General features: G+C 43.1%; 2 protein-coding genes across 2 annotated transcripts in view; one reads left to right on the forward strand and one right to left on the reverse strand.

Moving 5' to 3' along the window:
- Window positions 1-7,222, reverse strand: part of LOC109899098 (ectodysplasin-A receptor-associated adapter protein-like) — a 22,534-nt gene extending 15,312 nt beyond the window's left edge. Inside the window, exon 1 of the mRNA XM_031835780.1 lies at window positions 7,112-7,222. Coding sequence (XP_031691640.1) covers window positions 7,112-7,184 — 73 coding nt within the window. The 5' untranslated portion in view covers window positions 7,185-7,222. The remainder of the gene's footprint in view (window positions 1-7,111) is intronic.
- A 4,463-nt stretch (window positions 7,223-11,685) lies between these two features.
- LOC109899693 (PDZ domain-containing protein 8-like) overlaps window positions 11,686-26,887 on the forward strand; it is a 64,577-nt gene continuing 49,375 nt past the window's right edge. Inside the window, exon 1 of the mRNA XM_020495136.2 lies at window positions 11,686-12,892. Coding sequence (XP_020350725.1) covers window positions 12,012-12,892 — 881 coding nt within the window. The 5' untranslated portion in view covers window positions 11,686-12,011. The remainder of the gene's footprint in view (window positions 12,893-26,887) is intronic.

Consider the following 26,887-nt stretch of genomic DNA (forward strand, 5'->3'; position numbering starts at 1 on the left):
TAATAAACGGCTCTCTATCCACTGGATGTGTACCAAACTCACAAAAAGTGGCAGTAATAAAGCCTCTCTTGAAAAAGCCAAACCTTGACCCAGAAAATATAAAAAACTATCGGCCTATATCGAATCTTCCATTCCTCTCAAAAATGTTAGAGAAGGCTGTTGCGCAGCATCTCACTGCCTTCCTGAAGACAAACAATGTATACGAAATGCTTCAGTCTGGTTTTAGACCCCATCATAGCACTGAGACGGCACTTGTGAAGATGGTAAATTACATTTGAATGGCATCGGACCGAGGCTCTGCATCTGTCCTCGTGCTCCTAGACCTTAGTGCTGCTTTTGATACCATCGATCACCACATTCTTTTGGAGAGATTGGAAACCCAAATTGGTCTACACGGACATGTTCTGGCCTGGTTTAGATCTTATCTGTCGGAAAGATATCAGTTTGTCTCTGTGAATGGTTTGTCCTCTGACAAATCAACTGTACATTTCGGTGTTCCTCAAGGTTCCGTTTTAGGACCACTATTGTTTTCACTATATATTTTACCTCTTGGGGATGTTATTCGAAAACATAATGTAAACTTTCACTGCTATGCGGATGACACACAGCTGTACATTTCAATGAAACATGGTGAAGCCCCAAAATTGCCCTCGCTAGAAGCATGCGTTTCAGACATAAGGAAGTGGATGGCTGCAAACTTTCTACTATTAAACTCGGACAAAACAGAGATGCTTGTTCTAGGTCCCAAGAAACAAAGAGATCTTCTGTTGAATCTGACAATTAATCTTAATGGTTGTACAGTCGTCTCAAATAAAACTGTGAAGGACCTCGGCGTTACTCTGGACCCTGATCTCTCTTTTGAAGAACATATCAAGACCATTTCGAGGACAGCTTTTTTCCATCTACTTAACATTGCAAAAATCAGAAACTTTCTGTCCAAAAATGATGCAGAAAAATTTATCCATGCTTTTGTCACTTCTAGGTTAGACTACTGCAATGCTCTACTTTCCGGCTACCCGGATAAAGCAGTAAATAAACTTCAGTTAGTGCTAAATACGGCTGCTAGAATCCTGACTAGAACCAAAATATTTGATCATATTACTCAAGTGCTAGCCTCTCTACACTGGCTTCCTGTCAAAGCAAGGGCTGATTTCAAGGTTTTACTGCTAACCTACAAAGCATTACATGGGCTTGCTCCTACCTATCTCTCTGATTTGGTCCTGCCGTACATACCTACACGTACGCTACGGTCACAAGACGCATGCCTCCTAATTGTCCCTAGAATTTCTAAGCAAACAGCTGGAGGCAGGGCTTTCTCCTATAGAGCTCCATTTTTATGGAACGGTCTGCCTACCCATGTCAGCGACGCAAACTCGGTTTCAACCTTTAAGTCTTTACTGAAGACTCATCTCTTCAGTGGGTCATATGATTGAGTGTAGTCTGGCCCAGGAGTGGGAAGGTGAACGGAAAGGCTCTGGAGCAACGAACCGCCCTTGCTGTCTCTGCCTGGCCGGTTCCCCTCATTCCACTGGGATTCTCTGCCTCTAACCCTATTACAGGGGCTGAGTCACTGGCTTGCTGGGGCTCTCTCATGCCGTCCGTGGAGGGGGTGCGTCACCTGAGTGGGTTGATTCACTGCTGTGGTCATCCTGTCTGGGTTGGCGCCCCCCCCCCCCCCCCCCCCCTTGGGTTGTGCCGTGGCGGAGATCTTTGTGGGCTATACTCAGCCTTGTCTCAGGATGGTAAGTTGGTGGTTGAAGATATCCCTCTAGTGGTGTGGGGGCTGTGCTTTGGCAAAGTGGGTGGGGTTATATCCTTCCTGTTTGGCCCTGTCCGGGGGTGTCCTCGGATGGGGCCACAGTGTCTCCTGACCCCTCCTGTCTGAGCCTCCAGTATTTATGCTGCAGTAGTTTATGTGTCGGGGGGCTGGGGTCAGTTTGTTATATCTGGAGTACTTCTCCTGTCCTATTCGGTGTCCTGTGTGAATCTAAGTGTGCGTTCTCTAATTCTCTCCTTCTCTCTTTCTTTCTCTCTCTCGGAGGACCTGAGCCCTAGGACCATGCCCCAGGACTACCTGACATGATGACTCCTTGCTGTCCCCAGTCCACCTGGCCATGCTGCTGCTCCAGTTTCAACTTCCACCTGACTGTGCTGCTGCTCCAGTTTCAACTGTTCTGCCTTATTATTATTCGACCATGCTGGTCATTTATGAACATTTGAACATCTTGGCCATGTTCTGTTATAATCTCCACCCGGCACAGGCAGAAGAGGACTGGCCACCCCACATAGCCTGGTTCTGGCCTTTCTAGGGAGTTTTTCCTAGCCACCGTGCTTCTACACCTGCATTGCTTGCTGTTTGGGGTTTTAGGCTGGGTTTCTGTACAGCACTTTGAGATATCAGCTGATGTACGAAGGGCTATATAAATAAATTTGATTTGATTTGATTTGATTTGAACTGGAAGGAAAGACGACCAAACGAGGAATTGGCTTTGGGGGTGACCAGTGAGATATACCTGCTGGATCACGTGCTACGAGTCGGTGCTGCTATGGTGACCAGTGAGCTGAGATAAGGCGGGGCTTTACCTAGCAGAGACCTGTAGCCAGTGGATTTGGCGACGAGTATGAAGCGAGGGCCAACCAACGAGAGCGTACAGGTCGCAATGGTTGGTAGTGTATGGGGCTTTGGTGACAAAACGGATGGCACTGTGATAGGCTGCATCCAGTTCGTTGAGTAGAGTGTTGGAGGCTATTTTATAGATGACATCACCGAAGTCGAGGATCGGTAGGATGGTCAGTTTTACGAGGGTATGTTTGGCAGCATGAGTGAAGGATGCTTTGTTGCGATAAAGGAAGCCAATTCTAGATTAAATTTTGGATTGGAGATGCTTAATGGGAGTCTGGAAGGAGAGTTTACAGTCTAACCATACACCTAGGTATTTGTAGTTGTCCACGTATTCTAAGTCAGAGCCGTCCAGAGTAGTGATGCTGGACGGGCGGGCAGGTGCGGGCAGTGATCGATTAAATAGCATGCATTTAGTTTTACTTGCGTTTAAGAGCAGTTGGAGGCCACGGAAGGAGAGTTGTATGGCATTGAAGCTCGTCTGGAGGTTAGTTAACACCGTGTCCAAGGAGGGGCCAGAAGTATACAGAATGGTGTCGTCTGCGTAGAGGTGGATCAGAGAATCACCAGCAGCAAGAGCAACATCATTGATGTATACAGAAAAGAGAGTCGGCCCGAGAATTGAACCCTGTGGCACACCGAAAGAGACTGTCAGAGGTCCGGACAACAGTCCCTCCGATTTGACACACTGAACTCTATCAGAGAAGTAGTTGGTAAACCAGGCGAGGCAATCATTTGAGAAACCAAGGCTGTCGAGTCTGCCAATAAGAATGTTGTGATTGACAGAGTCGAAAGCCGTGGCCAGGTAGATGAATACGGCTGCACAGTCATTTCTCTTATCGATGGCGGTTATGATGTCGTTTAGAACCTTGAGCGTGGCTGAGGTGCACCCATGACCAGCTCTGAAACCAGATTGCATAGTGGAGAAGGTATGGTGGGATTCAAAATGGTCAGTAATCTGTTCGTTAACTTGGCTTTCGAAGACCTTAGAAAGACAGGGTAGGATAGATATAGGTCTGTAGCAGTTTGGGTCTAGAGTGTCACCCCCTTTGAAGAGGGGGATGACCGCGGCAGCTTTCCAATCTTTGGGAATCTCAGACGATACGAAAGAGAGGTTGAACAGGCTAGTAATAGGGGTTGCAACAATTTGGGCAGATAATTTTAGAAAGAGAGGGTCCAGATTGTCTAGCCCGGCTGATTTGTAGGGGTCCAGATTTTGCAGCTCTTTCAGAACATTGGCTATCTGGATTTGGGTAAAGGAGAAATGGTGGGGGCTTTGGCGGGTTGCTGTGGAGGGTGCCGGGCAGTTGACCGGGGTAGGGGTAGCCAAGTGGAAAGCATGGCCAGCCGTAGAGAAATGCTTATTGAAATTCTCAATTATAGTGGATTTATCGGTGGTAACAGTGTTTCCTAGCCTCAGAGCAGTGGGCAGCTGGGAGGAGGTGCTCTTATTCTCCATGGACTTTACAGTGTCCCAGAACGTTTTTGAGTTAGTACTACAGGATGCAAATTTCTGTTTGAAAAGCTTGCCTTAGCTTTTCTAACTGCCTGTGTATATTTGTTCCTAACTTCCCTGAAAAGTTGCATGTCAAGGGGGCTATTCGATGCTAATGCAGAACGACACAGGATGTTTTTGTGCTGGTCAAGGGCAGACAGGTCTGGAGTGAACCAAGGACTATATCTATTCCTAATTCTACATTTTTTGAGAGGGGCATGCTTATTTAAGATGGTGAGGAAGGCACTTTTAAAGAATAGCCAGGCATCATCTACTGACGGGATGAGGTCAATGTCATTCCAGGATACCCCAGCCAGGTCGATTAGAAAAGCCTGCTCGCAGAAATGTTTCAGGGAGCGTTTGACAGTGATGAGGGGTGGTCGTTTGGTCGCAGACCCATTACGGATGCAGGCAATGAGGCAGTGATCGCTAAGATCTTGATTGAAAACAGCAGAGGTGTATTTGGAGGGCGAGTTAGTTAGGATGACATCTATGAGGGTGCCCGTGTTTACTGATTTGGGGTTGTACCTGGTAGGTTCATTGATCATTTGTGTGAGATTGAAGGCATCAAGCTTAGTTTGTAGAATGGCCGGGGTGTTAAGCATGTCCCAGTTTAGGTCACCTAGTAGCACGAGCTCAGAAGATAGATGGGGGGCAATCAATTCACATATGGTATCGAGGGCACAGCTGGGGTCAGAGGTCTATAGCAAGCGGCAACAGTGAGAGACTTGTTTCTGGAAAGGAATTTTTAGAAGTAGAAGCTCAAATTGTTTGGGTACAGACTTAGATAGCCTGCAGAGTTCTGTATTACTATCTTTGTAGTAGATTGTAACACCGCCCCATTTGGTAGTTCTATCTTGGCGGAAAACGTTATAGTTAGGAATGGAAATTTCAAGGTTTTTGGTGGTTTTCCTAAGCCAGGATTCAGACACGGCTAAGACATTTGGGTTGGCAGAGTGTGCTAAAGCAGTGAGTAAAACAAACTTAGGGAGTAGGCTTCTAATGTTAACATGCCTGAAACCAAGGCTTTTACGTTTACAGAAGTCAACAAAATGAGAGCACCTGTGGGGTGGGAGTGGAGCTAGGCACTGTAGGACCTGGATTAACCTCCACATCACCAGAGGAACAGAGAAGAAGTAGGATAAGGGTATGGCTAAAGAGTATACGAACTGGCCGTCTAGCACGTTCAGAACAGAGAGTAAAAGGAGATTGTACTATTTTTGTCAAAACAGCATCAGATACATAGTTTACACATGTTAAGACAGAGGGGCGCTTTTTCGCTCGATCAGATGTTTTATATGAGATTGATGCCTCTTTCTGTCGATGCGTGTCTCAGTCAAATAAATCAATATTTCAATATTTTATTTGGACGGGCAAGGAGGTACGGTAGTGCGGGCCAGGCCTCCTAAGGCACTCCAATTATAACGCCGGCCCAAGTCATGTCTTAAGTGTAAAGTAATAATGACTCAATAATCAAAAATCCAACCATGCTTTCTGGGAATGATATAAAGTCCGGAAGTTGTGAGCGAAGGTAGAAAGTTGGCTGTCAGAAGTATTATAATGAACATTTACCTTTAACCCGTCTGTCTGCTTATTACAATACATTGCATATGGGGTGTAGTGAGATACCCGACGGGTTGGACGATCCTCTTTTCATCACTCATCTTGAGAAAATGTAAACAAAAAACGTGGAAATTAATCACTCCGCCATCATGAATTACAATGGAAAAATCTAATTATTTATTATTTAAATAATGAAAGTGCTGGGCTACGGAGAGAGAAAAAATGGTGCAGTTTCAGGCTTTGTGGGGGAAAGTGATGTGTGCTAGTGGGTCTAGGCAGGTGTGATCAGTTGATGTTTGTTTGATGATGTCGTTTGCATGTGTATGCTTTGTATTGATTTTACAATACAATATTTTGGTCTAGGTTAGGCCAGAATTAATGCACAAAATTGGGCACGTACCACAGCTAAGGCGAGGCGAGGGAACAACCAATGGTGGCGTGATACGTCACCGACAAAAAAAAATGCTATAACATGTGGTCTGGTTAGCTAAGACACTTAAAATACTTATCCAGGAGTTGTACGATCTGCAAGCGTTAGCAACGTCTAAGCGTAGTTAGCTAACAGCAAACTGACAACATTGAAATGTCCATGTTAGGTATGCTAAGCTAGCCAGTCTAATAGACATCAATACAAATAGTGGGGTGGTTAAATTGTGTATTTTGTTGTAGGTGGTACAGAATCTGATTCCAACCACATGCTCTTCCAACCTCTAGCTCTGTACAAGGTGAAGGTAAGTTGGCATATTTACTAAGGTCACTCAATTTACAGTAAGCATGGTATAAACATGAATTGGGTAGTGTTTGTTATGGGGTTCCAAGTGTTTTTTTAACCTTTTCTTTTTGTAAAACCCGGGTTATCTGGAGCCATTCCCCAGTGCCCTGCTGAAAAATACCCCAAAGCAGTGACATTTTGGATACACGCATGAGGGAGCGGACACACCTTGCTGTTATGGAGCACAACAAGATTGTGGGACAGAAACCAGAAAGCGGCACTTGAAGGATATAAAATAAAGACAACAGTAATGACACAACCACCTCATTTACAGACAGAACTTTGAGATGAGAAAGTTTTTTTGGGTTGTGCAGGGTTCTGCTTAGACAGTAAATGTATTGTTGTCTATGAGAGCGATTGAGGTGCCATTTCTCCTTAATCTCCAACACAACTATTCATACGGTGTAAGAATTTCCTTCCAAAATACTTTTTACACTTTCTTTAGCCCCCCAGCCCAATCACTGTGTTGACTGATCTTTCTCTAAAGCAGCTCCCAACGTCCCCTCATTGTCCCTAAACAATACGCTAAATGGTCCCATTCTGTTGACACCTTAACCAACAAAGGCATGTTGCCCTAAATCTTCTGCAAGAGGACCAAACAGTTGTTGGTTAAGAAGCCCTACACCACTTTTGGCAGAGTCTTATCCAGCTGGCCACTTACCGCAGACAGGACAAGAACATTCGCCATAAGCGCAAAGTCTCAGCTTCCCCAACCCACCAATGCCGAACACCATTGCCAGTGTACAGAAGCCGGATAAAGGACTATGGCTGCGTTTACACAGTCGGCCCAATTCTTATCTTTTTTTCACTAATTGGTATTTTGACCAATCAGATCAGCTCTGAAAAAGATATGTGATTAAGACCAAATAGTGGGAAAAAAGATCACTATTGGGCTGCCTCTGTAAACACAGCCAGTGTGGCTCAGCATAAGACCATGTGTAGAACATGGGTCTCCAACCCTGTTCCTGGAGAGCTACCCTCCTTTATGTTTTTGCTCCCACCCCAGTTGTAACTAACCTGGTTCAGTTTATCAACCAGCTAATTATTAAAATCAGGTGTGCTAGATTATGGTTGAGGGAAAATTTACAGGACGGTAGCTCTCCATTAACAGGGTTGTAGAGCCCTGATGCAGAATCACCATGAGATAAATATGGATCTTTTCTTTCAAAATATCTTGGAAATTTGTATGCCTTTATGGAGTCAGAGAATATATTTATATTGCCTGTACAGGGCTATGTAGCATCAAACAGATGCTCAACATTGTTTTTGTCAAAATCTAAAATACAAGGGTACACTATTTAATGCTAAATCAAGTAAAAAAACAAAAACATTGTATGAACACTGTATTACAGTTCAGTGTGTCTGGGTGTTTCTCAGGTGTAGAGACACACAAGTGCAGGGAACTGTAGCTACATATTGTTACACCAGATAATGTGATTTACCCAAAGATTGTTGCAGACATTGTCTAATTTCAGGTCTTCTCTCATTGATCGAGACAGGTGAGTGTGCACCCCAAAGAGCTGCATGGCATGATAACCGAGACCTGCTTCGATTAATGAGAGAAGACTTGAAATAGACAAGATGGCGGCTTACAAATTGATGGATTATGTCATGGAGCAAAAAGTATTTTATTAACAGAGCATTTTTTAAAATCCAAACTGACCCCCTGCAACTGGATGCAGACATTTTATGAGAATCTTGTTTCCCTGAATCAAGGATGAAGACGACATCGTTAAGATAGGTTAAATTCTCTGTGCTACGTCAAACATAACCTTTCCTGTAACTCCCAGTAATTGAATAGCATAAATCTTTGGTTAAATCACATGATCTGGTATAACAATCTGTAGCTAAGAACTAGTGGTCATGATGAAATTGCCATTCACAAAGAAACATACAGTATCATCAGTGTACTAAAATTCAGGGAATACAGTGCATTCGGAAAGTATTCAGACCCTTTTCCACATTTTGTTACGTTACAGCCTTATTGTAAAATAGATTAAACCGGGATAAGACAAGCAAAGACTGCAGGCTATATGATACAATTAGTAAGAAATAGGTAACACAGGTAATTTGAAAGAATAACCTTCTTCTATAACTATGCACTGGTAGAAGGGATTATAGTGTGAACATGTAGGGCCCAAAGGGATGTGTACAATACATGTTTTGTGGGAACTAACGTCTGGCTGCAGCCAGTATTGTATGTGACAACGACGAAGCAGTCATGTCAAGACTATAGAACCTGACAAAAGTGTGAGGTGTGGCACAAGAAGCTGCCCCACATACATCGTCCAATGTAAAGACCCAAAGTAGTGTCCAGATGTTGCCACACCTCTAGTAGAATGTGCTTTAAGTCCCTCTGGGGGGAGCCTTGCACGCAGAGGAGTATGCCAAAGAGATAGCTTCAACTATCCAGCGAAATAGTCGTTCTCTGGACAAAGCCTTACCCTGTGCTTGCAAAGCACATAAACAACTGGTCAGCGCGGCGCAGGCTGCTTTTCCGAGAGCGCACGGACAGGGTGTAAAGACACACCTCTTCCTCAGAGCGGAACGGATGTATTAAATTGAGCAGGGAGCAGCCATGCAATCTCCATAGACAAATGTTGGCAGTAAAATGGACCGTACTGAAGAGCTCAGTGACTTTCAACGTGGCACCGTTATCGGATTCCAACATTTACAACAAGTCAGCTTGTCAAATTTCTGCCCTGCTTGGAGTGGCCAGGTCAACTGTAAGTGCTGTTATTGTGTCACTACCGAGTTCCAAACTGCCTCTGGAAGCAATGTCAGCACAAGCGCTGTTCATCGGGAGCTTAATGAAATGGCTTTCCATGGTCAAGCAGCCGCGCACAAGCCTGAGATCACCATGCACAATGCCAAGCATCGGCTGGAGTGGTGGAAAGCTCGCCACCATTGGACATTGGAGCAGTGGAAATGTGTTCTCCGGAGTGATGAATCACATTTCACCATCTGGTAGTCCAGCAGACTAATCGGGTTTTGGCAGATGCCAGGAGAACACTACCTGCCCGAATGCATAGTGCCAACTGTACATTTTGGTGGAGGAGAAATAATGGTCTGGAGCTGTTTTTCATGGTTCGGGCTAGGCCCGTTTTTTAAAAACCTTTTTATTTAACTAGGCAAGTCAGTTAAGAACAAATTCTTATTTTTAAAGACGTCACTACCTTGTTCAGGACCAGAACAACAGATTTTTACCTTGTCAGCTGAGGAATTCGATCTTGCAACCTTTCGGTTACAAGTCCAAAGCTTTAACCACTAGGCTACCTGCCACTCCCTTAGTTCCAGTGAAGGGAAATCTCAATGCTACAGCATACAAAAAACGTTCTTCCCACTAACTAGTCGTTATGCATCCTCAGAGAGGCATCTTTTTATTTGATTATTTTACCACCTTTTTGTGGTATCCTACAGGCTGGCATGGACGTCTCTCAGCTCCCGATGTTCTGTGTCCTCGAAAGAACCAGCAGTTTGGGGAAGGGCAGAGGCAGAGTCCAGTATTGGAGAGCCGCACCTTGGCCGCTCTTCCATAAGTTCTCGCGGAGCTATACGGGAGGAGCTGGGTGGTGGAGAGATAGAGACCAGGTCCACTCGATGGCGGAGAGAAGGCAGAGGAAGCCCGGAGCAGTGGATACAGAAGAAGGGGTCCGTTACATCCACCTCAACGTGGTCCGAGGCATTGGGCGCACTCTCCGTGAAAGTCCCTCCCTGACATGAACTCGACGCACTGTTTTATCCCGGCAGGTGACGACACCTCCGTCTGAGGAGAAATAAACAGTTAAAAAACAGAAATCTAAAGGAATCCATCTGGTACCCTCACTCAAAGCTTAAGAACACTGTTTGAGTGTGATTGGGAAGGCGATTATAAAATAATTACCTCAGAATCTTGTCTCCTGCAGACGTGACGCGTTAGCTAGCTAGCTAGAAGGACCGTTAGCAGTGGCTAGAAAGCTAACTGACTCAGGCTTCTAAACGGACAGATGTCAAAGGAATCTAAAATGTTTAAAAAAATGTCTTTGTCGCTCGGTCGAAGGCGTAGGGTATCTGAAATTGAGCCATTTGGATTAAAAAAGTAAAGATGAATTTTCAGATGATAAGAATGGTGGCTTCGATAAACAGCAGTGGCTGAATAAAATAAGAATGAGACTCTCTGACAAGGCAGTGCGTGTTATCGTCTCTGGGGTGGGGCAATATGGCCCAAATTGGCTAATCACTGCCTGCCATGGCCAAAACTGGACTACGGTGGTTTCAAAGTAGAAAATTATTCAGTGGTGTTGTATGGAGACAGTTTATAGCATAGTACAAACTTGAGTTTGAAATGAAGTAAAACCTGGTAGGTAGGTTACCAGGTTTTAAATTAAAATCGGCAAATACGCACCCAAAAATACCGATTTCCTATTCATTATGAAAAACTTGAAACCAGCCCTAATTAATCGGCCATTCCGATTAATCGGTTGACCTCTAATCCACAAGCACAAAAACGTATAGTGCATCAGTATAAAATAAAGCATTCACAAAATGCCACAAAGAGGACTACATTCTTAAAAAATAAATGTTTAAAAAAAAATGGAGGTCAAATCATGACCTCAGTGATCTTCAGGTCGGAAAGTCAGAGCTCTGGAAAGTGGTTTGAGTTCCCGAGTTGGAGTTCCGCGTTGGATGACCATTCAAATCAATTGTTCCCGGTCGGAGCTCGTTTTTTTTCAGAGTTCCCAGTTGTTTTGAATGTGCTAAAGTCAGAAGTCGGAGATTTCCGAGATCCCAGTTGTTTTGAACATGGCATTGAATGCACCAAAAGTTTCCCTGGGCTCGGTTGGTGTTTATGGTCATTTCGGAAAAGGCTAAGTGAGAGGCAGAATTTTTCCAGAAATCTTTCTTATCCAGCAGGCGACGTTGTTTAGTTTATTTATTTATGAGGTTTATTTGATCGAATATAAGTTTTGTCATGCTTAGATTGTTACGAGTGTACTGATAAGTAGGATACGTGATATCCCGGCAATTTAGAAAAAAAACGTTTATATCGGAGTTGTCTCGAGATGGCTATACATATTCATGACATAAGGCTAGTAGCGTAGCATATATTTAATTCAGGTGGTTGATGTTAACAACTCAAATAATGAGTGTATCCACCAATCCAAAGAGAGGAATAGGGAGCGCTCCGTGCAGCTTTGTGTTAGGGCGGAGAGACAAGTATTGCCGCGTTCAAGTGCTAGTCAAACTCTGACATTTCAGATTTGCTAACTAGTTGTAGTCATACAAGTGCCACATTTGAACCAGTTAGCGAGTCGGAAATTTGAGTTTAGTTCCGACTAGCACACGAAGGCGGCAAAATATCCATAATCTTTGGTATGGTAGTGTACACTTTTCTAAATCCGTCATTACGCACAACCACGTAATACGTTCGCCCAATCAGCTGAAGAGCTTGAACCCCAAGAAAAAGGCAGCTAATATGGCATGTTTGTGAGCAACCAGGTGGAACTTGCTTTGTTATTACGGTTAAACGTCGGAATATGATTGTTTTATAACGCGGAAACGGGAAGAGGCAACTGCTCGAAATGATTTACTTGATAGTAATTTCCGCATTATCTGGCGCACTCATTACGTTGGTATTACAGTTCTTACTGCTTTACTGGAGAAGCCCCGAGCCAAAAACCGGGACAGTGCAATATGTCAAAGCAGTGCCTGATCCCGCCTTGAAGGATTACTTCAATAACCAACATGCCGAATCAGGTCAACAACAAGATATCGCAGCTTCTGCTGCATCCAAACAGCAAGAGGCCATCTCTCCCAGGCAACAGGAAGCAGCTGTCACAAGCAGTAGCCCTAAACAACAACCTCCACCGCATTGTCAAAGCGAGCCACTCCACACCTCCAAACCGGAGACGTGCAATTTTCTAAACGCTATCTTTTTGTTCCTATTCAGAGAACTCCGCGACACTCCTGTCGTTAGGCACTGGCTGACCAAAAAGATCAAGGTGGAGTTCGAGGAGCTATTACAAACCAAGACAGCTGGTCGGCTGTTGGAGGGACTCAGTCTCAGGGATATCTCCCTGGGTAATTCTTTGCCCGTTTTTAAAACGGCCAAACTTATTAATCCAGTGCGTTTAAATGAAGACGGCATGCCCGAGGAACTCAATTTCGAGGTGGACCTAGAATATAATGGGGGATTCCATCTAGCAATTGATGTAGACCTTGTTTTTGGGAAGTCAGCCTACCTGTTCGTAAAGATGACGCGTGTGGTTGGAAGACTGAAGCTGCAGTTCACTCGCGTGCCTTTTACGCACTGGTCCTTCACGTTCCTCGAGGACCCATTGATAGACTTTGAGGTGAAGTCACAGTTCGAGGGAAGGCCCTTGCCTCAGCTTACCTCAATCATTGTCAACCAGTTGAAAAGAGTCATCAAGAAGAAACACACCTTGCCAAATTACAAAATCAGGTAAAACTTGTTCAGAAACTACAGTTTTATATTTGTTTAGGTCTATGCAAGTCAGTAGGCCTGCCGAGAGATGGTCAAAAATCTGTATCAATATTTCAAGCTAACCCTAAGGACCATGGAAAGTGGCCCTCAACAGCCTTACTTCTATTTCTATAGTTACCAAGATCTGTAAGATGCATATTTGGACTCCAAGTTGGTGATAATACATAGGCCCAGAGCCTTCTATTTAACTCAGTTTAAGGCTCTGCTTAGGCCTTTTAGCCTACTGCCACCTTTTTAGAAAAATGTTTTGGTTAAAAATGGACCACCATGTTACTGAAAGGTTTAATGACAACAAAACATGCTGTCTTGATGTTTTTTCAACTGTCAGCCAGGACATACCCACTTTCAGTATGCACACAGTGTGTTAGTTTAAGGTCTTGAGACATGGGATGGCACCTGTTGCAAAGAAAGCCATTGAGGGACATCATGGTTGCAGACCTATGAAAGGATAGGGTTCATCCTTTTTAGACAGAGGAGTGCTTTCTGTCACTACATTCAGAATGTTTTTAAATAATCACAACCTGGTGTGAAGTAGTGACAGTTAAATATTTAGCCAACACTTGTGTAAAACTGAAAGACAAAAGTTTTCTAGTATTTCCCTGTTAGAAACATGAATGCACGTGCAGCATCCTTTCAGCTCCTCCTATTTATTAATCTCTGTCACTTTTTTCAGGCTCCCCCTTTATAGGTAATTTTTACTGGAAGTGTTCCCCTTCACTCTTGTATTTGTTTGCACTCTCATAGGTAAACAATTTAGACTAAGCTAGGCCTGGAAGTTTTCTGATTTTCTATAAATGTATGTCACATAGCCTAAATGTAGGTTTAACTGATGATATACTGCCTTACTAAATTAGGCTATTTTGTTACCGTAATGTTGTTACACTGTACCACTACTGTAACTTCTCAGGTATAAGAGCAATTTAATGTTAAGCGTTACCTTTTCAACGTGACTAGGCCTTAATGTAGAATAAATCGATGCCTTTTCAAGTTGCGGAAAACTAATCGATTGAATTATGCTGAAAAGGTAGGCCTTAGCCTATCACCTATAATTTGCTATGGTTGATCTTCTTCTAAATGCTTCTAGTGGCTCTGTCAGCTTATCATAAATGCTGTGACAGCACTCTGGGCTCAGAATTGGTGGCCCCAATTACATGGAACACTGTCCCATGCAGCTGGCTCCTCTGTGTTATGTTTGGAAGGGTCACACTGTTGTGCTGGAACTGCAGCGATAGCTGCATTGGAATGTAAAACCTATATACATTCAGTCTCCTGTACAGCGTGATTAACATTATTCCTGTCTCATTCCTTTGCTTGGATTGTTAGAATAGCAGTATTCCAGCAAAATGTTATCTTGTTGCCTGTTCTATCCTTTGAAGTGAAATGCACTTCACATCCTGGGTAGGTTGTCTGCAGGTGCGTTGGAGATTCACTAGAATGTAGCATGCCAAAATCACTTTTTTAGTTTGCTATTAGCCTAATATGATTTATTTCAAGATGTGGTCTTTGCATGTGAGTTTTTTTGGGGGCAAATCCACGCTAACAGAGGGATGCACAGTTCGGTAACAGAATGACGGTACCAACAGCATAAACCGTCATTCTGTTACCAATCTTTGCATCTGCACTGCTCTGCAAGCACGTGTTTTTATTTTATTTTATATGGTTTGTTGAACTTTGCAGTAATTCGTTTTTGTTTGACATTTTAAAGTGAAAAATCTGAGAAACTTTGCATTTGAAATGTTTTTCAAGTAGTGCTGAGCGATTACCGGAAATTTTGGTTATTTATTTTTAATCAATTAGTTGACCAACATTGTTTATTATTTGAATTCCGCTTTATTAGTTTTTTTTTTGTGAGCTCAACGTGCACATTGCACAGTTTCTCTAGAGATAAATCAGGTCCTGTCTGAACTGGGATGTAGTAGGGAGTTGTAGTTAACAACAGGCCAATATTCTACGTAGTTTAGCGCATAGAACATGGTAATTATTCCGTTGTCGTAAATCACGTTCTTTACGGCAATATTTTTCGTCAATTGGACGATGCTTTGTGTTCTTGAAATTTGCAACACAAACACATGGAGGAGCGTGAACGTGACACAGAGCACGGAGACACGGAGCTCGGAGCTCGTACCTAAAAGAGGGGCTACTTCAGTCGCATGGATGTGGTTTGGGTAGGGCTGGGCGATATGGCAAATAAATTATCACTATCTATATATTTTTTTCATTCTATAACTAAAGTTATCACGATATTAATCAAATAATGTTTAAAAGGTGCATATCTGCTTCAGACTCAAGAATGCCTAATGCCTGAACAAACCACTAGGCAGAGCGTTGGGCCAGTAACCGAAAGGTTGCTAGATCGAATACCTGAGCTGACAAGGTAAAAATGCATAATAGCAATGCATAATAGCATTTATGATGTCTTTGTCTTTTCAATGTTTGCTTGTAGGGCATAAACGCTGTCAGTGTTGACTGCTTCGGGCAAACATCCCTAGATTGGCTGGTGCTTGAGGTTGCGTTTATCAATACCGTGGCGCAAACTCAAAACTTCCTGCATGTTCCAAACAGTGACTTTGCTTCAGATGTTGAATAAGGTTTGTCGTATTACCAGACTTTGTGGCCACCTGTCTACGGCAAAATTTGCACCGAATGTTGCTCTGCTCTTTGTCGGACTTCAAAAAGCCAAACCACTTCCAAATTACTGAAACAGTTTAACCCTTTTTTTAAAATCAATTTCTTCGTTGGAAGCTGCTCCTTCTCCATGGCTATCACTGCCACTGTTTTTGCTTACATCAATCATTTTTTGTGGTTAATAGTGGTTACTCCATCACATGAGGTGCTAAGTGGTTTTTAGTGGGTGTATACCTCTCCACGTGCATATTGTCGCTTCTCCTCACGTTCCTGCTGCGTCAGAGGTCAAATTGACTGCTGTACCTAATTATTCTATATCGACATTATCGAAAATGAATCTAAACGTTTTTATATCAATATTGAGGGAAGTAATTACCTCAATTAATTATTGATTTATTGCCCAGCCCTAGGTTTTGGTATGAAAAGTCTGACACAGACCAGAAAAACGTCCTCTGCAAAATATGCCGCAGGCCAGAGTTCTGACAACAAGCTCAAACACGACTAACCTCTTTACCACCTACGCCAGAATCATGTGAAATAGTATGGAGAGAGTCTACGGATGAGATCCAAAAAAGTACAGTCGAGTCCTCAAAACAAACCCCTGACTCAGACGTTGCAAGAGGTTTTTGCCCGCGGCGCACCATATGCCAATGAATCCCGAAGATGGAAGAAGAGAACAGCTGCCGTTACAACTTACATCTGTCCAGACATGGCCCCAATTTACATGGTCGAGAAACGGGAGTTTCTTGAGTTGGTGATAACAGTTGACCCAAGGTACCAAATGCAAATTAATATGTGACAAGTATTAATGCCAAAATAACAGGCAAGCCCCCCAAAATACATCTATTTTAGGCCTATATTTATTTAGTTTGCAACTATAGTTGAAGTATTTTCTATTTACCTTTTTTTATTTTGTTACATGCTTAACTGAAAATTTGTACAAAGGTTCTAAATAAAAGGAGAAATAATCAAATATGAGTAAGTACCTTTTATTTGTTGAGTATAATTCAAAATGTAATAAGAAATGTTTCTTTATTTATTTTATTTCACCTTTATTTAACCAGGTAGACTAGTTGAGAACAAGTTCTCATTTACAACTGCGACCTGGCCAAGATAAAGCATAGCAGTGTGAACAGACAACACAGAGTTACACATGGAGTAAACAATTAACAAGTCAATAACACAGTAAAAAAGAAAAAAAAGAGTCTATATACATTGTGTGCAAGAAGCATGAGGAGGTAGGCGAATAATTACAATTTTGCAGATTAACACTGGAGTGATAAATGATCAGATGGTCATGTACAGGTAGAGATACTGGTGTGTAAAAGAGCAGAAAAGTAAATAAATATAAACAGTATGGGGCTAAGGTAGGTAAATTGGGTGGGCTATTTACCGATGGACTATGTACAGCTGCAGCTATCAGTTAGCTGCTCAGATAGCAGATGTTTGAAGTTGGTGAGGGAGATAAAAGTCTCCAACTTCAGCGATTTTTGCAATTCGTTCCAGTCACAGGCAGCAGAGAACTGGAATGAAAGGCGGCCAAATGAGGTGTTGGCTTTAGGGATGATCAGTGAGATACACCTGCTGGAGCGTGTGCTACGGGTGGGCGTTGCCATCGTGACCAGTGAACTGAGATAAGGCGGAGCTTTACCTAGCATGGACTTGTAGATGACCTGGAGCCAGTGGGTCTGGCGACGAATATGTAGCGAGGGCCAACCGACTAGAGCATACAGGTTGCAGTGGTGGGTGGTATAAGGTGCTTTAGTAACAAAACAGATGGCACTGTGATAAACTGCATCCAGTTTGCTGAGTAGAGTATTGGAAGCTATTTTGTAGATGACATCGCCGAAGTCGAGGATCGGTAGGATAGTCAGTTTTACTAGGGTAAGTTTGGCGGCGTGAGTGAAGGAGGCTTTGTTGCGGAATAGAAAGCTGACTCTAGATTTGATTTTCGTTTGGAGATGTTTGATATGAGTCTGGAAGGAGAGTTTACAGTCTAGCCAGACACCTAGGTACTTATAGATGTCCACATATTCTAGGTCGGAACCATCCAGGGTGATGATGCTAGTCGGGCATGCGGGTGCAGGCAGCGAACGGTTGAAAAGCATGCATTTGGTTTTACTAGCGTTTAAGAGCAGTTGGAGGCCACGGAAGGAGTGTTGTATGGCATTGAAGCTCGTTTGGAGGTTAGATAGCACAGTGTCCATGGAAGGGCCGGAAGTATATAGAATGGTGTCATCTGCGTAGAGGTGGATCAGGGAATCGCCCGCATCAAGAGCAACATCATTGATATGTACAGGCCTTTACATGTGGTCATCTTATATAAACTATTTATTCATTGAATTTACAGAAAATGTGCTATATCGTGATATGTATCGTTATCGGGATATGAGATGACCAATATCGGAATATGAGATTTTGGCCATATCGCCCAACCCTAACAATTACCATGATCCATTCCACTTCTACTTGTCCGGTCTGTGCTTATTTTATGCCTGCTACAAAAGAGGCAGAAGAATGCAAGATCGTGAGGGGATATAGGGCAGCGCACAATTTGGCCCAGCGTCATCCGGGTTAGGGTTTGGCCAGGGTAGGCCGTCATTGTAAATAAGAATTTGTTCTTAGCCGACTTGCCTAGTTAAATAAAATAAATATAGAGAGCAGCTGTTCCTTCGTGAGATATCTCTACCTGAAAATACATGATTTTAAGTGATTCATCATTGTTATTCAGCAGTCATAAAAGTATGCCTTATTTACTTTGAAGAACTACAAAATGTACTTTTTTGTCAGAAAGCATAGGCAGCAGCTCTATAGAGATGAGATGATGACTTGGAATAAAATAATAGTCATCAAATAAAACGCATGTAATATACACAACTGAAAATATATAAGTAATGTGAATAAAAAGCTAATAAGTGATAAGCAGTAATGGGCAGTCACTAGCGTCATGGGAATTCTATTAATGGTTTTATTCTGTGTTACAGCATTCAACTCAAATGATTGAAGTCGAAAAGCCTGATCATTTAAAAAAAGAAAATCCAACCAAAACTGAACCGGCCTCAAAAAGCACTAATTGCTCAGCACTATCTTCAAGGAAATGTGTTTTTTAGTGAAATTCAGTGGAAATTGTTAAAAGTTGGCCTTGTGCATGGAGTTGTATGGTTTGCTTAATTTTGCATGGAGTTGTATGGTTTGCTTAATTTTGCAATCATTGGTTTTTGTTTGGCATACATTTTAAAGTTAAAAAAGGTGTCTCTGCATCACTGTGTTACTGTGGAATTGCCCTTTTTCAGAATGCGTAGTTGTGATTATAGGGTTGTGTAATAAACTAGTGTAATCATCAAATCAAATGTATTTTTATACATCAGCTGATATTTCAAAGTGCTGTACAGAAACCCAGCCTAAAACCCCAAACAGCAAGCAATGCAGGTGTAGAAGCACGGTGGCTAGGAAAAACTCCCTAGAAAGGCCAAAACCTAGGAAGAAAACTAGAGAGGAACCAGGCTATTTGGGGTGGCCAGTCCTCTTCTGGCTGTGCCGGGTGGAGATTATAACAGAACATGGCCAAGATGTTCAAATGTTCATAAATGACCAGCATGGTCGAATAATAATAATAAGGCAGAACAGTTGAAACTGGAGCAGCAGCACGGTCAGGTGGACTGGGGACAGCAAGGAGTCATCATGTCAGGTAGTCCTGGGGCATGGTCCTAGGGCTCAGGTCCTCCGAGAGAGAGAAAGAAAGAGAGAAGGAGAGAATTAGAGAACGCACACTTAGATTCACACAGGACACCGAATAGGACAGGAGAAGTACTCCAGATATAACAAACTGACCCTAGCCCCCCGACACAAACTACTGCAGCATAAATACTAGAGGCTGAGACAGGAGGGGTCAGGAGACACTGTGGCCCCATCCGAGGACACCCCCGGACAGGGCCAAACAGGAAGGATATAACCCCACCCACTTTGCCAAAGCACAGCTCCCACACCACTAGAGGGATATCTTCAACCACCAACTTACCATCCTGAGACAAGGCTGAGTATAGCCCACAAAGATCTCCGCCATGGCACAACCCAAGGGGGGGCGCCAACCCAGACAGGATGACCACATCAGTGAATCAACCCACTCAGGTGACGCACCCCTTCCAGGGACGGCATGAGAGAGCCCCAGTAAGCCAGTGACTCAGCCCCTGTAATAGGGTTAGAGGCAGAGAATCCCAGTGGAAAGAGGGGGACCGGCCAGGCAGAGACAGCAAGGGCGGTTCGTTGCTCCAGAGCCTTTCCGTTCACCTTCCCACTCCTGGGCCAGACTACACTCAATCATATGACCCACTGAAGAGATGAGTCTCCAGTAAAGACTTAAAGGTTGAGACCGAGTTTGCGTCTCTGACATGGGTAGGCAGACCGTTCCATAAAAATGGAGCTCTATAGGAGAAAGCCCTGCCTCCAGCTGTTTGCTTAGAAATTCTAGGGACAATTAGGAGGCATGCGTCTTGTGACCGTAGCATACGTGTAGGTATGTACGGCAGGACCAAATCAGAGAGATAGGTAGGAGCAAGCCCATGTAATGCTTTGTAGGTTAGCAGTAAAACCTTGAAATCAGCCCTTGCTTTGACAGGAAGCCAGTGTAGAGAGGCTAGCACTTGAGTAATATGATCAAATATTTTGGTTCTAGTCAGGATTCTAGCAGCTGTATTTAGCACTAACTGAAGTTTATTTACTGCTTTATCCGGGTAGCCGGAAAGTAGAGCATTGCAGTAGTCTAACCTAGAAGTGACAAAAGCATGGATACATTTTTCTGCATAATTTTTGGACAGAAAGTTTCTGATTTTTGCAATGTTACGTAGATGGAAAAAAGCTGTCCTTGAAATGGTCTTGATATGTTCTTCAAAAGAGAGATCAGGGTCCAGAGTAACGCCGAGGTCCTTCACAGTTTTATTTGAGACGACTGTACAACCATTAAGATTAATTGTCAGATTCAACAGAAGATCTCTTTGTTTCTTGGGACCTAGAACAAGCATCTCTGTTTTGTCCGAGTTTAATAGTAGAAAGTTTGCAGCCATCCACTTCCTTATGTCTGAAACACATGCTTCTAGCGAGGGCAATTTTGGGGCTTCACCATGTTTCATTGAAATGTACAGCTGTGTGTCATCCGCATAGCAGTGAAAGTTTACATTATGTTTTCGAATAACATCCCCAAGAGGTAAAATATATAGTGAAAACAATAGTGGTCCTAAAACGGAACCTTGAGGAACACCGAAATTTACAGTTGATTTGTCAGAGGACAAACCATTCACAGAGACAAACTGATATCTTTCCGACAGATAAGATCTAAACCAGGCCAGAACTTGTCCGTGTAGACCAATTTGGGTTTCCAATCTCTCCAAAAGAATGTGGTGATCGATGTCGTATGTTCTGCTCCATTTCAAATCATGTTTATCATTGTTCTACCTGGCTGTTGCTTTAAAAATGTTGAAAAATATTTTTTTGCCCTTTTTCTCACCAATCTTGTGATATCCAATTGGTAATTACATTCTTGTCCCATCACTGCAACTCCCCTGCAGACTCGGGAGAAGCGAAGGTTGACAGTCATGCGTCCCCCGAAACACAACCCTGCCGAGCCGCACTGCTTTTTGACACACTGCTCGCTTAACCCGGAAGCCAGCCGCACCAATGTGTTGGAGGAAACACTGGCCAGCTGGTGACCGAAGTCAGCTTGCAGGCGCCCGGCCCGCAATGAGTCGCTAGAGCACGATGGGACAAGGAAATCCTAGCCGGTCAAACCCTCCCTTAACCTGGATGACGCTGGGTCAATTGTGACACAGCCTTTGTCAATTGTGACACAGCCTGGGATCAAACCTGGGTCTGTAGTGACGCCTCAAGCACTGCGATGCAGTGCCTTAGACTACTGTGCCACTTGGGAGGTCCCTGGCGGTTGATTTTTACATGTTTTATTTGATAAACATTTTTAACACTGTAATGCAGCAGATAGTCCCTACAAAACCAGCTTTTCTCATTAATTTAGTTTACACTTAACTAATTAGGTGAGATTAATCAGGTAATTATTGCTGTTTAAATGCCAGAGAATGTGAGTAGGCACATTGTTTCACTTGAAAAGCAATGAAATGCTGTCTTGTGTCTGTTCATTTTGTCACTTTCCTTTTATCCACTATGTACTGTGTGGGCTGCAGAGCAGGCAAACAATGGTTTGGTTGTTTTGTGAGAACAACAACTAAATGTAACTATTTTAATGTTCCTCTGTTGCCACAGACACCTATTGGCATGGCATAGCCACTTCTTGTGAAAGATCTGTTTCGGCTCATGTGTGGGAGCTAACTATTAATTGTAGACTAAATGCACCAATCTGGAGGAGTTGCCTAAAAGGGTGCATGTGTCTGAGGTGCCCATGATAAGGACTGACTGAGCAAGCTAGGGTTCTGAGGTGATGTAATATAAAACAGCCTTTGAGGACAGAGCAGTGGACATTAGGATTTGCTGAATGTCACAGATGGCAGAACTCTGGGCCAGTTTACCAGGATGTGTACTCAAAGCATGCGCAGACCAACTGGCAAGTGTCTTCATTGACATTTTCAAACTCTCCCTGACCGAGTCTGTAATACCTACATCTTTCAAACAGACCACCATAGTCCCTGTGCCCAAGAAAGCGAAGGTAACCTGCCTAAGTGATTACTGCCCATAGCAGTCACGTCGCTAGTCATGAAGTGCTTTGAAAGGCTAGTAATTGCTCACATCAACACCATCATGCCGGAAACCCTAGACCCACTCCAATTCGCATTCCGCCCCAACTGATCCACAGATGATGCAATCTCAATCTCACTCCACACTGCCTTTTCCCATCTGGACAAAAGGAACACCTTTCTGAAAATGCTGTTCATTGACTACAGTACAAAGCTCATCACCTAAGCGAAGGACCTTGGGACCTCCCTCTGCAACTGGATCCTGGATTTCCTGATGGGCTGTCCCCAGGTGGCAAAGGTAGGCAACAACACATCTGCCACACTGATCCTCAACACTGGGCCCACTCAGGGGACTAAGCATGCACCCCTACTGTACTCCCTGTTCACCCACGACTGCGTGGCCAAGCACGACTTCAACACCATCATTAAGTTTGCTGACGACACACAGTGGTAGGCCTGATCACCGACAACGATGAGCCAGCCTATAGGAAGGAGGTCAGAGACGAGAACTTCTCCCTCAATGTGAGCAACACAAAGGAGTTGATCGTGGACTGAAGGAAAAGGAGGGCCGAACAGGTGCCCATTAACATCGCCGGGGCTTAATCGGAGCAGGTCGAGAGTTTTAAGTTCCTTGGTGTCCACATCACCAACAAACGATCATGGTCCAAACACACCAAGACAGTTGTAAAGAGGGCATGGGTCCCCAGATCCTCAAAAATCTTTGGTCTAGGACCAAAAGTCTCCTTAACAGCTTCTACCCCCAAGACCATAAGACTGCTGAACAATTAATCAAAATGGCCACCCGGACTATTTACGTTGATCTGTTCTGCCAGGTAAGGGGCCAATCACTTGGTGGATCAGATCAGAGTAAAATGCACTAAACCATTCACCCTGTTCCCATCCTAATCTGAGAGTGGACAGGACAGACCAGATTGGAATCATTTTTTGTAAGCTTGGGCTTACCGTGCGTAATTCCTTTTTAATTGTCATGAATTTGGGTGGTTGTTGGATTGACTCTACAATATGACTCGTATGTCCTGTGTGAAATTCAGAAATGATTTTAGTTTGAGATGTCCTGGACCATCCGTAATGGGTGAAGCCTCATGGCGTTGGAGCCATTACGGCATCAAACAACCCCCACCTCTCACTTATCCACTGTCAGCTGGGTTGTTTGTTACGTAATTGCTCTCCAGACATCTGTTATTCCTTCACTGTTACGTCTAACCTCTATCGCTCTCTCTTTGAGCTCTTTGACTCTACATGCTGAGGGAGGGACACAGCTGGACACAGCACAGTTTTACATGTAGGTAGCCACTTTTTAATGGACCCTCTTCTCCTCTCTGCTCCACTCTGGATAACCTGGGACTTCAGACACTTCATTGATTGAGCTGTCATTGTTATTTAGCTGTTCTATTGGATCTCAGAGAGGGAGAAAAAGAGGTTTATAAAACAATGAAGCTAGAAGTACTACTACAGCCTGTACTACTACTACTACTACTACTACTACTACAGCCTGTACTTCATACAGGACAAATGGCCATGCCCTCGCCCACCAATCTCCCCTTATGTCCAACCTCTGTCAATAGAACAACATATTGCATACCCTTGTATAAGTGTGTGTTTTAGTGGTGCTCAGCTTGGGGTGACCACATTTAAAATACCCAAATGAGGGAGAACAGGATTTTGCGGGACAGTGTAGCCTACATTAATAATTTTGAGGGGCCAGCACCCCCCAACACACACACATCCCGTTTAACTAAAGCGCACCTAGCCTACTCTTGCCTCATGCCAAATTTGGTGATGCAGAAAACGAGACCACGTGTAGCTGTTTTCTGAAAATGTGGAATATGTGGCCAAAGAACATTTTCTGGTTGGTTTCAGGGAATGTAAAACCGTTAGGAAGTGAGACAAAAAATGGGGTTGAGTGAAGTAGAAGCAAATATGTTGAATGAGCAAACCGCACTAGTTTGAAATTTACCTTATGTTTCAGTCTAATACGGCGATTTACATACTTCTGTAGCTCTTTGTTAAAAGCACGCTTTTTGTAAGTACTTAACTGTCCAATTTTCTCAAAATTTAGATGGAATTCAGCCCGAAAGGATTTGAGAAATGTGATAGGCCAATGTCCTATCTCAACCAATGTCTCATCCTGCGCTGTGCATAATATCAGATCTCAACAACGATTGGAGAATTATTTAACATCACCAGCACCACATCCTTATGATCTATCTCGTCAAAAGCGCAACGTGATTGCAAAAGGTACAGGTTGGAATGCCTATTTTCCTCGATTGAAGAGGAAGTCTGAGTGAAATGCGTGATAAATTTACCTTTTCTGTAAATTAGTTAATTTTTTGATAAAATGTGGGACACAATTGTTTGGTTGTTGGACAAAGGGCCAAAATGCAGGACTTTCCTGCACAATCCGGGATATGTGGTCACCCTATGTCAGGGTAGGGCTGTGACTGTCATGGGATTTTGGATGACAGTAATGGGCCATCCACAAAAATGTATGTATGTATGTATGTATGTTTTCTCCTCTCCTCCGCTCCTGACTGTATGGGCAATGTGTGTTGCAGCTGCAACAGTTGCCTAGGCAACCGACAAATCCTTTGCTCCAACCCCGCTGGTCATCATTAGCTTCCATAGCAACAATGTCCAAAATTTATGGCTGAATTCTGCCCATTTCTACAATTGATCTATTAAAATGTGATTTAAAACCTAACCATAACCACACTGCTAACCTTATGCCTAACCTTAAGGCAACAGCTTGCTTGTTGTAGCAAGGACCAACAGTTTTATCACGTTGTTAACAGTCCATGTTACCGCAGAAACTGACAAAACTGCACGAATGCCTGGCCGTCCCGTCTTCAGTCAGCTGCTCATTGCACAAAAGAAAATCGGAAACAAAAATTCTAAATGGTTATGGCTGTTATTTTCATTACGGTCTTCATCCATAACCATCGGTTATTCGTAATTGTGCTAGACATCCTGATAATGTTGTTCATGACATCCTGATAATGAATAACTTCATCGATTCCTTTTGCTCGAAATGTTGATATTTTTTTTTACAAGACACCTGACCAGTTTTCTTTACTTGCTAAAGTGATAGGATAAATATGAATTGCAATCTGTTTCAGCTCAATGTTTTCAAGATTTCTATCTAACATCTTTAGATTTCACTGTTGCTAGGGCACCGGGCATAACAATGAAGTACATTTGTCTCAGAGTACAGTAATAATTTAAGGAGCATGCATGTGATTTCAGTTCTATTTTGAGTGAAGTAGTAGAAAATGCTATGCTACTGTCTTTAGCACACACACGACCAGTTTATGATGACACATGTGCTCCCTGATCCTGTTAGGGCATTGAGCAGTGGGGGGGTTACACAGGTGGTGTTGAGTCCATTTTCATAACATAAATCATTGCTGTTATTTTCACCACATGGGCCATTGGCATGTTTTCCACACATATGCCTCTTCTCATTTTGAGACTGATACCTTTACAAAGAATGTAGACTAGGTAGTGGAAGGATTTTCAGTCTGCTTTGCTCAGTAATGTAGTTTTCATACATTATTTAAGAGAATCACAATGTGTTTGGTTATTCCATCAGATTGTTGCATTTTACTGGTCACCTCTGCTTATCATTTCCTCTCACCTAGCAACCCTCATACAGTCATTTTAGGATTATTGCCTGAAACATCTGTCTGGCTGCATTTTATCCAGTCCTCCCAAAATAGACGTTAATCCTCACCGATCACACCAGGACTATTAAACTGAGTTTTGCAGATCTTTATTGGGCAACCAAGGCAGTTCAAATCAAATTTGATTCATCACGTGCTTTGAAAACATCAGGTGTAGACTAACTGTGAAATGCTTACTTATGGGTCCCTTTCCAACGATGCAGAGTTAAAGATAAGATATATACTTTTTTTAATAGTCCAGATTTTCTATCTGTAGATGTTCTACAGATGCTTATCAACAGATAGTATGACCAACTGCTTGCTAAGAGTAGGTTTAGGGTAAGGGTTAAGTTTTTAGGGTTAGGATAAGGGTTAGTAGATAGTTCATCTGTAGAGCATGGACTATCCAAATAAGGTGTTACCAAAAGTAGAAATAGTGACAAGGAATAAATACACAATGAATAATATCAATAACGAGTCAAAATAACCTGGCTATACACTGAGTTGATGTGCAGGGGTACGAGGTAATTGAGGTAGCCATGTACATATAGGTGGGTTAAAGTGACTAGGCAACAGGATAGATAATAGACAGTAGCAGCAGCGTATGGTGTGTGTGGTGTCAGTATGCATGTGTGTGTGGGTGTATATAGTGCGTGTGTGGGTAGAGCCCAGTGTGTGTGCATAGTCAGTGCAAAAAAGGATCAATGCAGGTAGTCCGGGTAGCTGTTTGATTAGCTATTTAGCAGTCTTGTTTAGAAGTCATATGGCTTGGGGGTAGAAGCTGTTTAGGGTCCACGTTTAGCTAAAAATGTTGATAAACACTGAACGAAAATATAAATGCACCATGTAAAGTGTTGGTCCCATGTTTCATGAGCTGAAATAAAAGATTCTCTCAATTTGGGGAACAAATTTGTTTACATCCCTGTTAGTGAATATTTCGCCATTGCCAAGAT

The sequence above is a fragment of the Oncorhynchus kisutch genome, linkage group LG11 (genome assembly GCF_002021735.2).
Source record: "Oncorhynchus kisutch isolate 150728-3 linkage group LG11, Okis_V2, whole genome shotgun sequence".
NCBI classification, from domain to species: Eukaryota; Metazoa; Chordata; class Actinopteri; order Salmoniformes; family Salmonidae; genus Oncorhynchus; species Oncorhynchus kisutch.